General features: G+C 38.5%; 1 protein-coding gene across 2 annotated transcripts in view; it reads left to right on the forward strand.

Moving 5' to 3' along the window:
• The window catches only part of SYTL5 (synaptotagmin like 5), a 110,323-nt gene that overhangs the window by 22,638 nt on the left and 72,657 nt on the right, over positions 1-15,028 (forward strand). For both annotated transcript variants that reach the window (XM_027534822.1, XM_027534823.1), the window contains exon 2: positions 2,533-2,742. In XM_027534822.1, the coding sequence (XP_027390623.1) occupies positions 2,533-2,742 (210 nt within the window). The remainder of the gene's footprint in view (positions 1-2,532; positions 2,743-15,028) is intronic.

The raw sequence follows: 15,028 nt of genomic DNA on the forward strand, positions 1-15,028 counted from the left end.
TGCTGCCTGTGGAATTCTTCCCAGGTTTCCCCACAGTCTCAGAGGTTCCTCTCAGAATATGTGGGACAGTTAATGCTGGTTGTCTTAGGAATTCCCAACTGACGTGTTTGGACCTTGAAATTCTTGGTTCTCTGTGTCCTTCCTGTGGTGGCCCACGTCTTTTCAGACTTTGGAACTGGGAGCTAAGTGAACGCTGATTGCTAAATGAAGGCCTGTGAATAGAACACAAAGAAAAATGCAATCTAAATATTTGACTTTATGGCCATAACTTCTCCAAATGGTCTCAAGCTCTAGTTTAAGGAGCAACCAAGTAGTTAAACTTCAGGCACGTGATCATAAAATTTATTTATTTATTTTTTTGTCTCTGGAATATCCTGGAATACCCCATGTTCTCAATTTCTTATTCTTTGGCCCACTATCCTACTGGGATAGGACTGCAGTCTACGATTATTCTTTGTTTCACTCATTTTGATCATTTTTTTCTTTATGATTGTTGCATGAAGTGTTACAGATTATGACTAGGCAGTGTTTTATTTCTCCTGTGCCCTGAGGTGTTTAAAGGTTTGTGTGTGTGTGTGTGTACGCGCGCATGCACGCATGTGTGCACTCAGTCATATCTGACTCTTTGAAACCCCTTGGACTGCCAGGCTTCTCTCTCCATGGGATTTTCCAAGCAAGAATACTGGAGTGGGTTGCCATTTCCTGTTCTAGCATATCTTCCCGACCCAGGGTTCAAATCTGTGTCTTCTTGAGTTTCCTGCATTGTCAGACAGGTTCTTTACCACTGCACCACCTAGAAAGGTCTGTTGTTATTTTCCAAATAATACAATTGGAGTTTTCAAATGAGAATTCATCTCATTTTAAAAGTTGTAGCTTTTACAGGTTTTTTAAAGTAAATTGTGTGGAGCTTTTCTTACACCCAATTTCAGGAGCCGGTTGTTCATGAAAAAAAAGACATAAGGATGCTTTGTAAGTTCTAAATCAGGGAGTAGAAAACATGTGTTGTGTGTTCTTGTCATTTGTGCTCAATTGGACAAGAAAGGGAGAACTTTGCTTTCTTTTCAATTATGGATTACTACAGGATATTGAATATTATATAGTAGGACCTTATTGTTTATTTTATATATAATAGTTTCTGTCTGTTCACACCACACTCCTAATTTGTCCCTCCCCCATACCCTTTTCCTTTTGGTAACCATCTGTTTGTTTTCTATTAGTTTGTTTCTGTTTCGTAAATAAATTCATTTGCATCATATTTTAGATTCCACCTTTAAGTGGTATTTGTCTTTTTCTTTCTGACTTATTTAACTCAGTATAATCTCTAGGTCCATCCATGTTGCTACAAATGGCATTATCCTTTTTAATGACTGAGTAGTATTCCTTTTGAATAGCTATTTTCTAAAGCGTATGTAAATAGATCATGTCATATAGTAAAAGGAGGGGCATAGAAATAGCATTTATTTAGTACTTGTGTGGCAGGAAACAAGCTGGTATCTTCCCATATATTTTCTTACTTAGTCTTAAAAATGGTCACTTTGGAATATTATTACTCCTGTTTTTGAAATGAAGAGACCGAAGTTGAGTCGGTAAATCATTGTTTACGTTTGAATAGGTAATTCATGATGGACCCAGGATTCAAACAAATGTATATCTAACAGCAAAGCCCATGGGTTAGTGGCAATTGTTTGATATTCAATGATGGGCAATGTCTTTGTAGCAAAGTTCACATTGGCTCATTTAAGGCAGCAATCCCAAACCTTTTTGGTATCAGGGACTAGTTTCGTGGAAGACAGTTTTTACATGGACCTGGTGTGGGGTGCTTTGGGGATGATTCCAGCATATTACATTTATTGTGCACTTAAAGTGAAAGTGTTAGTCGCTCAGTCGTTTCCGACTCTGTGTGACCCCATGGACAGTCTGCCGGTCTCCTCTGTCCATGGAATTCTCCAGGTAAGAATACTGGAGTGGGTTGCTGTACCCTTCTCCAGGGGATCTTCCAACCCAGGGATGGAACCCAGGTCTCCTGCATTGCAGGCAGATTCTTTACCATCTGAGCCACCAGGAAAGCCCATTGTGCAGTTAATTCAATTATTATTATATCAGCTCTACCTCAGATAATCGAGCATTAGATCCTGGAGGTTGGGGACCCCTGACTTAAAGAAAGCACCCATGATGCCAAGTTTGATTTCACACTCTAGCCTCATATCTAGGCAAGGAGACAACATAGCATTGTGCTCCCTTGTTATGGTATCAAAGACACCCTGGAGAAGTTAGCATAGAATGTAAATAAATACTAATAGCAAATAGAAGTGCCTGGATAAGATTTCAAAATCCAAGAGTAAGACACAAACATACTTTTCCACTAATGAGATCAAAGGATTATTGATTCTGGAGGAAGAAATGATGGATTTTTGAAAGTCACTTGAATGTAACTCCTTGATCCTTTCAAATAGTCTCCCCAGTGAACACATCCCTTAGATATAGATAGCTCTGCTCCTCTTTTGTAAGTGATTTTTTTCCGTCTCCTTCCAGGAAGCTGAAGAATGAACTCTTGGAAGCAAAACGCAGAAGTGGGAAGACTCAACAGGAGACCACCAGGGTCTGTGCCCACTGTCAGAGAAACCTGGGCTTGATATTCGATCGGGGAGACCCGTGCCAGGCCTGCTCCCTCAGAGTGTGCAGCCAGTGCCGGGTCTCAGGCCTTGATGGCAGCTGGCGGTGCACCATCTGTGCAAGAGTCGCGTGAGTTTCTTGCCTTTGTGTGCAAAGTCAGTTTTGATGACTGAAGAGCTGGGGAAGGGGAAAGCAAGGAGGAAGAATACATAAAAGGTAGCGATAGAGAATAGAATTGAAAGTATAGCCCCACTAGAAGTTCAGTAGTGCTTTGGCAGGGTGTGATGTGTATTTGTGTGTGTCTGAGACAGAAACATTATACAGTTGGAAGCCTCACAGAATGTGGTCTCTTCCCGCATCTGAACACCACCCTCAGGCTTTCTTAGAGCCACACTTGGCTCCACCCAGCTTCTTAGGGTGTGTGTGCTCAGTCCTGTCTGACTTTTTATGGCCCCATGGAATTTTCCAGGCAAGAATACTCGAGTGGGTTGCTGTGCCCTCTTCCAGGGGATCTTCCAAACCCAGGGATTGAACCTGCATCTTCTGCATTGGCAGGCGGGTTCTTTACCACTAGTGCAGCCTGAGAAGTCCAAAACTGGGTTTCAGTTCAGTTCAGTCGCTCAGTCATGTCCTACTTTTTGCGACCCCATGAATCACGGCATGCCAGGCTTCCCTGTCCATCACCAACTCCCGGAGTGTACTCAAACTAATGTCCATCGAGTCAATGATGCAATCCAGCCATCTCATCCTCTGTCGTCCCCTTCTCCTCTTGCCCCCAATCCCTCCCAGCATCAGGGTCTTTTCCAATGAGTCAACTCTTTGCATGAGGTGGCCAAAGTATTGGAGTTTCAGCTTCAGCATCAGTCCTTCCAATGAACACCCAGGACTGATCTCCTTTAGGATGGACTGGTTGGATCTCCTTGCAGTCCAAGGGACTCTCAAGAGTCTTCTCCAACACCACAGTTCAAAAGCGTCAATTCTTTGGTGCTCAGTTTTCTTCACAGTCCAACTCTCACATCCATACATGACCACTGGAAAAACCATAGCCTTGACTAGATGGACCTTTGTTGGCAAAGTAATGTCTCTGCTTTTTAATATGCTATGTAGGTTGGTCATAACTTTCCTTCCAAGGAGTAAGTGTCTTTTAATTTCATGGCTGCAGTCACCATCTTCAGTGATTTTGGAGCCCCCAAAAATAAAGTCAGCCACTGTTTCCACTGTTTCCCCATCTATTTGCCATGAAGTGATGGGACCAGATGCCATGATCTTAGTTTTCTGAATGCTGAGCTTTAAGCCAACTTTTTCACTCTTCTCTTTCACTTTCATCAAGAGGCTCTTTATTTCCTCTTCACTGTCTGCCATAAGAGTGGTGTCATCTGCATATCTAAGGTTATTGATATTTCTCCCAGCAATCTTGATTCCAGCTTGTGCTTCCTCCAGCCCAGCGTTTCTCATGATGTACTCCACATATAAGTTAAATAAGCAGGGTGACAATATACAGCCTTGACGAACTTCTTTTCCCATTTGGAACCAGTCTGTTGTTCCATGTCCAGTTCTAACTGTTGCTTCCTGACCTGCATACAGGTTTCTCAAGAGGCAGGGCAGGTGGTCTGGTATTCCCATCTCTTGAAGAATTTTCCACAGTTTATTGTGATCCACACAGTCAAAGGCTTTGGCATAGTCAATAAAGCAGAAATAGATGTTTTTCTGGAACTTTCTTGCTTTTTTGATGATCCAGAGGATGTTGGCAATTTGATTTCTGGTTCCTCTGCCTTTTCTAAAACCAGCTTGAACATCTGGAAGTTCACAGTTCATGTATTGCTGAAGCCTGGCTTGGAGAATTTTGAACATTACTTTACTAGCGTGTGAGATGAGTGCAATTGTGCGGTAGTATTTCTGCTTTATCGACTATGCCAAAGCCTTTGACTGTGTGGATCACAATAAACTGTGGAAAATTCTGAAAGAGATGGGAATACCAGACCACCTGATCTGCCTCTTGAGAAATTTGTATGCAGGTCAGGAAGCAACAGTTAGAAATGGACATGGAACAACAGACTGGTTCCAAATAGGAAAAGGAGTTTGTCAAGGCTGTATATTGTCATCCTGTTTATTTAACTTATATGCAGAGTACATTATGAGAAATGCTGGACTGGAAGAAACACAAGCTGGAATCAAGATTGCTGGGAGAAATATCAATAACCTCAGATATGCAGATGACACCACCCTTATGGCAGAAAGTGAAGAGGAACTAAAAAGCCTCTTGATGAAAGTGAAAGAGGAGAGTGAAAAAGTTGGCTTAAAGCTCAACATTCAGAAAACAAAGATCATGGCATCCGGTCCCATCACTTCATGGCAAATAGATGGGGAAACAGTGTCAGACTTTATTTTTCTGGGCTCCAAAATCACTGCAGATGGTGACTGCAGCCATGAAATTAAAAGACACTCCTTGGAAGGAAAGTTATGACCAACCTAGATAGCATATTCAAAAGCAGAGACATTACTTTGCCAACAAAGGTTTGTCTAGTCAAGGCTGTGGTTTTTCCTGTGGTCATGTATGGATGTGAGAGTTGGACTGTGAAGAAGGCTGAGTGCCAAAGAATTGATGCTTTTGAACTGTGGTGTTGGAGAAGACTCTTGAGAGTCCCTTGGACTGCAAGGAGATCCAACCAGTCCATTCTGAAAGAGATCAGCCCTGGGATTTCTTTGGAAGGAATGATGTTAAAGCTGAAACTCCAGTACTTTGGCCACCTCATGCAAAGAGTTGACTCATTGGAAGACTCTGATGCTGGGAGGGATTGGGGGCAAGAGGAGAAGGGGACGACAGAGGATGAGATGGCTGGATGGCATCACTGACTCGATGGACTTGAGTCTGAGTGAACTCCGGGAGTTGGTGATGGACAGGGAGGCCTGGCGTGCTGCGATTCGTGGGGTCGCAAAGAGTCAGACACGACTGAGCGACTGATCTGATCTGATCTGATCTGATTTTGAGCATTCTTTGACATTGCCTTTTATTGGAATTGGAATGAAAACTTACCTTTTCCAGCCCTGTGGCCACTGCTGAGTTTTCCAAATTTGCTGGTAACTGGGTTTAGTAATCTGCAAATCAAGGTGCAAAAATAATTCAGTATATCTTCCTGTCTTTCCCATGAAATCAAATTGTTTACTTGGGATATTTCTCCATATATGTGTACAGAAAAAGTATCAGTAATGCACTTTGCTTTCTATTTAAAAGGAGCATGATATATCTGTGACTCAAGTGCATAATGTAAAACTCACTATTTTAGACCCTGAACTCTTCTCAGAAAGTTTTTCTCAGTGTGAAATAATGGGTCTTTCCAACTCTGCTCCCCTTTACTTCACATTTCAGAGTTGGATATAAAGGCTCTTCCAGTATTGTCAAATTGGAGAAGGAAATGGCAACCCACTGCAGTATTCTTGCCTGGAGAATCCCATGGACAGAGGACCCTGGCGGGCTATAGTCCATGGGATCGCAAAGAGTCAAACACGACTGAGCGACTATGACTGTATAGTCAAATAATGACTTACAGAGGAAATAATGGACAGAATTTCCTCAGTTATAGTTTTGCCTCTATATAATTTTGCAGGAGCATTTATCCCTCTCCATTCTTAGTGACCACTGCTGCGGACAACAAATCAGAAGAGGAAAACTTGGAAAGAGACTAGCACCCCCCCTTTTTTTTTTAATGAAAACATAATGCACATGGCTTTTGTTTTTAACTAGAGTTAACTTACACAAAAGGACATAAATGGCAAGTGTACAACAGGGTTTCTCGATTTCAGCATCACTGAAATTCTTGGCAATATGGTTCTTTGTGGGGGAGGGAGGGGCTGTCCTAGGTACTATAAGATGTTTAGCAGTGTTCATGGCTTCTGCCCAAGAGACACTGGTAGCACTCCTCCCTTTTTCAGTGGTGACAATGACAGATTCCTGCCAACATTGCCACATGTCCCATAAAGAGCAAATGTCTTTGAGAAGCACTGATGTACAGCTTTGCAAATTATCACAGTTTCTGTGTAACTACCATTCAGGCAACGAAATAGAAATGCTACTGATACCCCAGAAGCTTTTCTTCTTCCTCCTCCCAATCACTAGTCCCTTCTTATTCTCCAATGATAAATATTATCCTGCTAACACCATAGGTTAACTTTGACTTTTTTATACTTTAAATTGATTTTATGCTTTAAATCGATTTTAATTGTTTAAATTGTTTATTTTATACTTAAAATATAAAAAAAATAAATTTTTTTTACTTTAAATTGACTCATACAGGATGTATGTATTTGTTCATAACTACTTTCGGTCAACATTATGTTTGTGAGACATCCATTTTTGTTGCATTTGGCAGATGTCTACTCATTTTCACTTGTATACTCATTTCACTCATTTTCACTATAGTGTTTTGTTAACACTGTATTTATAACTATATAAGAATTCATATACCATTCTATCATTGATGTATATTTGGGATGTTTCTAGCTTTCACCTCTTATAAATATTCTTGCACATGTCTCTTGGTACATATGTGTATGTATTTCCATTGAATATGTACATAGTAAAATTTCTGGGTCATATAATTTATGCATGTGTTTCATTTCAGTTGTTGTTTAGTAGCTAAGTTATGTCTGACTCTTTGTGACCCTGTGGACTGTAGCCCTCCAGGCTTCTCTGTCCATGGGATTTCCCAGGCAAGAATACTGGAGTGGGTTACCAGGGCTTCATCCAGGGGATTTTCCCAGATCAGGGATCAAACCCATGTCTCCTACCTTAGCAGGTGGATTCTTTACCATTGTGCCACCTGGGAAGCCCCACGATGCCAATTTGTTTTCCAAAGTGGTTGTGCCAACTTATCCTTTCACTAGCAATACATGAGTGTTGTTACTTTATATTTTTACAACAGTGTTTTTTTGTTTTTCTATTTTTATAATTTTGTTGGGTGTGTAGCAGATTAATTGCATTTTTCTTTATTACCAATGAGAATGAGGATATCTTCATATGTTGACTGACCATTTGAACGTCCTTTTCTGTGAAGTGCTGGTTCAGGTCTCTTGCCTTTTTTCTGTTAGGTTATCAGCCTTTTACTGACTAGTGTGAAGGGGTTCTTTATATATTCTGTGTACAAACCATGTTGGTTCCTTGTGTTTCAGATATTTTTCCCCCAACTTCTGATGTTCCTTTTCATTCTCTCAGTGGTGTATTGAAGAACAGAAATCTCTAATTTTTTAGTAACTCAATTTGTTCATCTTTTCCTGTATGAGATTAGTGGGTTTTTTCTTTCTGTATCCTAACAGAAAAAAAAAAGCTTTTTGTAAAAGTTGATGAAAATATTCTTCCGTGTGATCTCCTGTAAGTGTTATTGTATTACCTTTTTAGACTTACAATCTACTTGGAACTGATTTTTGCATGTGTTGTGAGTTACAGATTCATTTTTATATTTTGATATGAATATCCATTTGATCCAGCAACATTTATTGAAAGGACCATTTTTTCATTTCTCTACAGTGTCACCTTCACAAATCAAGTTTCATTTCTGACTACTCTATTACATGTGTAATGTACCAATGACACATTATTTTAATTCAGTGTAGCTTTATAAAACTTTATATCCAGTGGGCTTGCCACTTTGCTGTTTTTGTTCAAAATGCCCTGGCTATTATTGGTCTCTGGTATTTTCAAATACATTTAGAATCAGCTTTCCAGAAAACAGGTCCTACTAGCGTTTTTATAGGGACTACATTACATCTACAGAAAGTTATGGAGAGAATTGATGTCTTTCAATATTTAGTCTTTTGACCCACAAACACTATGGGCCCTTTCATTCGTTTACCTTTAATTTCTTTTAGTAATATTTCATATAATAATTTTCCTGATACATCTTACATATCATTAGATTTAATCCAAGTATTTGATTTTTGTGTTATTATAAATAGTACCCTTAAATATTTTTTTTTTTCTAATTGTCGTTGATATGGAGAAATGCAGTTGATTTGGGTAGTCTAACTTTGAATTTGGAAATCTTGTTAAACCCACTTATTAATTAAAATAATTCCTGTGGCACCATTCAAATTTTATTTTTGCACAAGTGTGTCTTCTTTTCTAACACTTGACATCTTTTTTTCTTTCTGTATTGCATATTTGTTTTCAATTTTATTCATTTCTTGTTCTTTTACTTTTTTAGAATTTTTCATTAATAGTGTTTTGATTCATATGTTTAGATACTACATTTTTTCCATCCTTTGTCCTTTTCTAACATATACATTTAAGGATATGAATTTCCCTGTTTGCACTGCTTTAGCTGCATCTCACACATTTTCATATCCATTATTTTTTATGATATTGGTTTCATTCTGTTTTCTAATTTCTGTCACCTTTTTTTTTCCCAACTACGAGTTATTTACAATTGTCTTTTGATATCTAACTTCATGGGGATTTTTGACATCTTTTTGATATTGAAATTAGCTTTATTTCACTTTGGTCAGAGGACATACTCTATATGATTTCATTCTTTGAAATTCTGCCCAGAAAATCTTCAATTTTGTTAAATGTTCCAATTTCCTTGAAAAAATGCATTCTGCAGTATTGATTTGAATATCTTAGTTTTGTCTTTTAATGATATTTGTTAATTGTGTTGTCCAAATCTTCCATATCTCTACTGATTTTTTAATCTATATATTCTATGTGATATTGAGGGAAATATATACTAATGTCTCTCAATAATGATTGTGGATTTTCTATTTTCCTTTTTAACTTGATAATATTTGCTTTGTGTATGTTGAATTTAGAGTCTTGATTGCTTAAGTATTTAGAATTGTGAGATTTTATAGTTGTACAGAAACCTTTATAATTATGAAAACTCTCTTCTTATCTCTAGTTATGATTTTTTCCTTTTAAAGTTTACTTTATAATTAGTATGGCCTCAGTTGCTTTCTTTTGGTTGGCATATGCCTGGGGAATCCTCTTTATCCTTTACTTGCAACTTTTTTTCTTTCCTTATATTTGCCATATGTCTCTTATAAGTGGAATATTATCATGTGTGCATATTTTAAATCTAGGCTGACAGTTGTCATTTAATTAGGATATTTGTCCCATTTGTAGTAATAACATAACCCATATATTTTATTTAAAATTTACCACCCTTTTACTTATTCTTTTTTTGGTCCCATCTATTCTGTTCTTTTATCTTTACTAATTTGCCTTCATTTAGGTTGTTGCAATATTTTTCTGTTTATCTCCTCTAATATTTATACATTTTTTACTACTCATCTAATGATTACTCTAGAGATTACAGCATACATCCTTGACTTGTTAACATATAGTATTAATTAATAGTTTTGGTACTTCTAAGACAATATCAGGACTTAAAAACACTTTGATTGCCTTTACTCCCATCCTAGTGCTATTGTATATTTTAAATATTTGTATATCTATATCTATGCACACACATATACACACATAGCTGAGTGTGTGTGTATATACATATATGTATTTATGTATGTATGTATGATTTGTCTTAGTCTATTTAGGTGGCTGTAACAGAATGTAATAGACTAGATGGCTCTTAAACAACAGAAATATATTTTTCACTGTCCTGGAGATCAGGGTTCTGGGAGATTTGTTGTCTGGTGAGGGTGTGCTTCCTGGTTCATAGCCAGCTGTCTTCCCACTGTGTCCTCACCTGGCAGAAGAGGGCAGAAGAGACAAAGGAACTCTCTGGAGAATCTTTTTATAAAGGGAGTGATCACTTCCCAAAGACTCCATCCAAATAACCATTGCACTGGGGGTTACATTTCAATATATGAATTATTATGGAAGGGGTACATTCAGTCTATAACATAATTAATCCCACAAAATATTGTTATTTTATAGTCATTATTTCACTTAGACTTACTACTTAGTTACCCTTTCCATAACTATTTTCATATCCTTGAATTCAACTAATCATGGATAGTAAAATTTCATGTGTAAGTGGAACTGAGCAGTTCATACCCATGTTATTCAAGGGTCAACCATGTTTGAAAAACTGTAAAGCTGAAACTCCAGTACTTTGGCCACCTCATGCGAGGAGTTGACTCATTGGAAAAGACTCTGATGCTGGGAGGGATTGGGGGCAGGAGGAGAAGGGGACGACAGAGGATGAGATGGCTGGATGGCATCACTGACTTGATGGACTTGAGTCTGAGTGAACTCCGGGAGTTGGTGATGGACAGGGAGGCCTGGCGTGCTGTGATTCATGGGGTCGCAAAGAGTCAGACACGACTGAGTGACTGAACTGAACTGAACTGAACTGAAAGCTTAGTGAGACTCTGTTTAATAATATGTATGAATTGAGAATATACTTTTTTTTTCTAGCAAGGAAATTGGATAGGGCCTGTAAATATTCAAGATTACCTTAATCAGATCATGGTTTAAGCTAATTTCAAAATTGAAGCCTTTGTCTTTGAGAGAGTGGATCTGTTTTGGGATCACATTTATTCCTGGATAATACTAATAGTCCTACAAGGTCTCAAAATATATACCAATTAGATAAGAGAGGTGATTGATTTTCTGGCTTATAAATAGTGGAAATAAGCACACCAAGAATTCAGAATGTGTGTTAGTACAGTTCGATTGAATAAATATCAAAATCTGTTTGTTTTTCCACCGAGTTCTTTTCCCACCAAACTCTGCCAAGGTGAGGTTTGTTATTTCAAGTGATGAAAGGAAAAGGGATTTTAACAAATGACTGACCTACTAATTGCAGAGTCTGACGACTTATAAGGAATAATTCAGTAACTATTTCTCCATTTCTTATACCATATTATTTTATTTGATCCCTAATATTTGATCATTTTCAGTTTTTATTCCATTTCTGTTTACCTCTTCTCTACATCCTGAACCCTCATTTGCTCACACAACAGTAACGAGGGACTCCTGACTCATGAGCCTTTCAATCAATCAGGAGTTGCCTCAAGCTTTTGTATGGGGAGAGGAATTTTGTCTTTAATTTCTAAATGTCAGTTGTAATTACTGAAACACTCTTTTCAATATAAGACCCAAGAGGTTTGTGTATTCATGCATTGCTGATTGAAAGTTTTGCCATCAGCTCATCTGGTAGTCAGTATAGATGGTAACTGGAGGTCTAATTCATAAAAAATCTCCCCTCAATCTGGTCAGATCAATATTAGGTTATATATGTATATAGAGAGAAACTTTTAATGTGTTAAGTCATTGGAATTTGCAAGTTGTTTGTTACAGAAGTTAGCTTACCTAACATAACTAACATAATCCCTTCCTGTGTTTTTTTTTCCCTTAATACTTATATGGTATATACTTTCCTATTCCTCCACTAGAATATAAGCTTCACAACCATGAGAGCAGGGCCTATTATCTGTAGTGTTCAATGAAGTAGTTCTAGTGCCTAAAAGAATACCTATGATAAATACTCAATGATGAGTAAATAGATGGCAAGGCCCCACTTAAAGCATTTCAGGCTTAAGCACGTTATGGAACAAATGTGGTTTTCTTCGGAATTAACGCACACACACACATATGCACAGACACACATCAGGCCAAATATATTTGCCCTCTGAAGAGAGTAAATTTCCAGCTGTCACAGAAAGATATGACAAGTTGTTGTCAGAAGGATATAAGAATAAATAATAAAAAAATGAAAGGTCTGTGTCTTCCTGAGGGGATGTTAAAACCTCAATACAGAACTTCAGAATTACTTGTACTTCTTTTTTTCTTTGATGTGATAATAACTTAATAAACCCAACTATCCACCTATCCACTTGCCCTATCTTTTGACCCATCTGTCCATCCTCACTACAACAATTATTGATAACCTGTTGGAATACTAGCGGATAAGGATACAAAGATAGATGAAACATAGACTACCCTCAATGGTTGCATAGTCTAAGGAGGAGGAGTTTATTACATTATTATCTCATCACTAGAATAAATTCTGTATTTGTGCATTACAATGTTCTGAGAAAAAAACAGCTTTCAAAGTATGGTTCTTATACCTCCTTTTAAAAAGTTAATTTATTTATTTTAATTGGAGGCTAGTTATAATATTGTGGTGGTTTTCGCCATACAGCAACATGAATCAGTCATGGGTTGTACATGTGTCCCACCATCCTGAATCCCTCTCCAAACTCCTTCCCCACCCCATCCCTCTGGGTTGTCCCAGAGCACCAGCTTGGACAACAACTTATAGTGGTAGCATCTGTGTGACAGCTGGAAATTTACAAGATATGTGTTTCACTTGGTAGAAACAGAATCTCTCCTCATTTTAAAAACTGAAAACAGAGACCATTATTTCTCCAGCTATGAGTCTATGTGATCTCAGAGATTATCTGTCAGTGTTGGAAGTACCCTGTTTGCTATTCATGGAGTGGTTTTTGAGAGGAAGCATGAATGATACTCTATTGGCAGTGAACACCCTTAATTTGTTGTGAGAGAATGCTATAGTGCCAGTGGGCTGTCTCTATGTTCAATAGACCATAAAATTGAAATTCCCACCCTGACCTCTAAGAGATGAGATGAGTCAGAAAGTGACTCATTCTCTAATCAGTTGGAAAGCACAACCTTTGTTGTCATTTACCTTGGATTTGGTAAAAGTAAAGAGCTTTAATTGTTGTAGCACTGAAAAGGATTACAGCAAAAACTAATAAAGGGAGGCTACCTCCTTCAATGGGATGATCAGCCCTTGACATTTTTTGCAGCCCCTTCTGGTTCTAACAAGTTGGCTGCTGTTGGTCTCCTTTTAAAATTAACTCTATAGAAACAGAATAAAAGTGACCCTGACACAGCCAGTTAGTTCATGTGGCTATCCTAATGAGACCTACAAAATTCCACATGATTATGTTAGCGGAGGCAGTTGCTTTCCAACAAAGACAGCGATAATGATCAGTTTTCCTAATTAGCACCTCAGTTGAACTCAGACCCCAAATATAAAAACAACATGATCAGGAGCCCAAAAATGAAATACTTCTGATATGATGTTGATGAGCTGATCTTATTTATATTCATGCCATGTGGTGACATTTCATGCTGCTATTTGTCCTTGTGGAAGCCTTTGTCATGTTTAAGGAGGAGTCCGGTGTTTTTATTTTTGATGAATTGGTAGTGATGACTGAAAACAGATGAAATAGACCTGAGATAGATGAAATATGAGTCCCTGTCACTAACTTGAAAGACGATAGTACCAGTGGTTGGAACATATACAGAGAGGGTACAGAGGGAATGCATAGTGCTTTGTTATGAGAAGGAGAAATACAGACCCTGACATCTGAAAACTGATCTGACATTTACATGTAGGTCTTGATGTTGTTAGAAGGTGATCTGGGGCAGGCTGTGTTCTCCTAGTAGACTTAAATGACCTCAGAGCACCAGCATCCCACAGGATCACTGTGTATCCATGATGAAGTGAGACACAGTAAGAATGCTTCATAATCTTATTTTAGCATAGATGAAAACAAGGTGACTGGTCAAGCCCCAATGTATCACACATCCCCGTTTCTTGGTTAATATGAATTTCCTCCTACTTCCTTACTAATTACAGCCTTAGCCTTCTTCTAGACTGCCCTTCTCTTAGGTAAAACTTAAGTTATCAATGATAGCCTTGTCCCTGCTCCCTGACATCATGTAGTCTACAGCAAATTCCTGCTCTCTTGAAATCTCCCTAAAATTACCTAACATAACCCCAAGTGAAAGTGAAAGTCGCTCAGTCATGTCTGACTCTTTGCAACCCTGTGGATTACAGCCTGCCAGGATCCTCTGTCCATGGATTCTCCAGGCAAGAATCCTGGAGTGGGTTGCCATTTCCTTCTCCAGGGGATCTTCCCAACCGAGGGATTGGACCTGGGTCTCCTGCATTGGAGGCAGAATCTTTACCCTCTAAGCCACCAGGGAAGCCCAACATAACCCCCAATCCTATATTAAATTCTTTCAAACGCCTTCTTCTCGAGACTTCCCATGGTTTTTCATGACATGTTTTCTTTTATTGCAATGAACAAAATTTTCGTTAAACTATACCCGTGTATCTGGAGATCTTTTGGTCCTCATGGGTACTAGTAATTGCCACATACTCATTTAAACATCACTCCTTTTTTTAAAGGCAAATTTCTATAATCTAGCTGCAAGGGAAAATTCACACTGTAGTAATCCCAAACTGAGCCACAGATTTTGGGGGTGATGTGTGCGTGCTTAGTCCCTCAGTCATTTCCAACTCTTTGAGACTCCATGGACTGTAGCCCACCAATGTCCTCTGCCATTTGACTCTCCATGCAAGAATACTGGAGAGGGTAGCCTATCCCTTTTCCAGGGGAACTTCCTGACCCAGGAATTGAACCAGGGTCTCATGCATTGCAGGCTAATTCTTTACCAACTGAGCTATCAGGGAACTTTTGAGGG

Source organism: Bos indicus x Bos taurus, chromosome X, assembly GCF_003369695.1.
Source record: "Bos indicus x Bos taurus breed Angus x Brahman F1 hybrid chromosome X, Bos_hybrid_MaternalHap_v2.0, whole genome shotgun sequence".
NCBI lineage: Eukaryota > Metazoa > Chordata > Mammalia > Artiodactyla > Bovidae > Bos > Bos indicus x Bos taurus.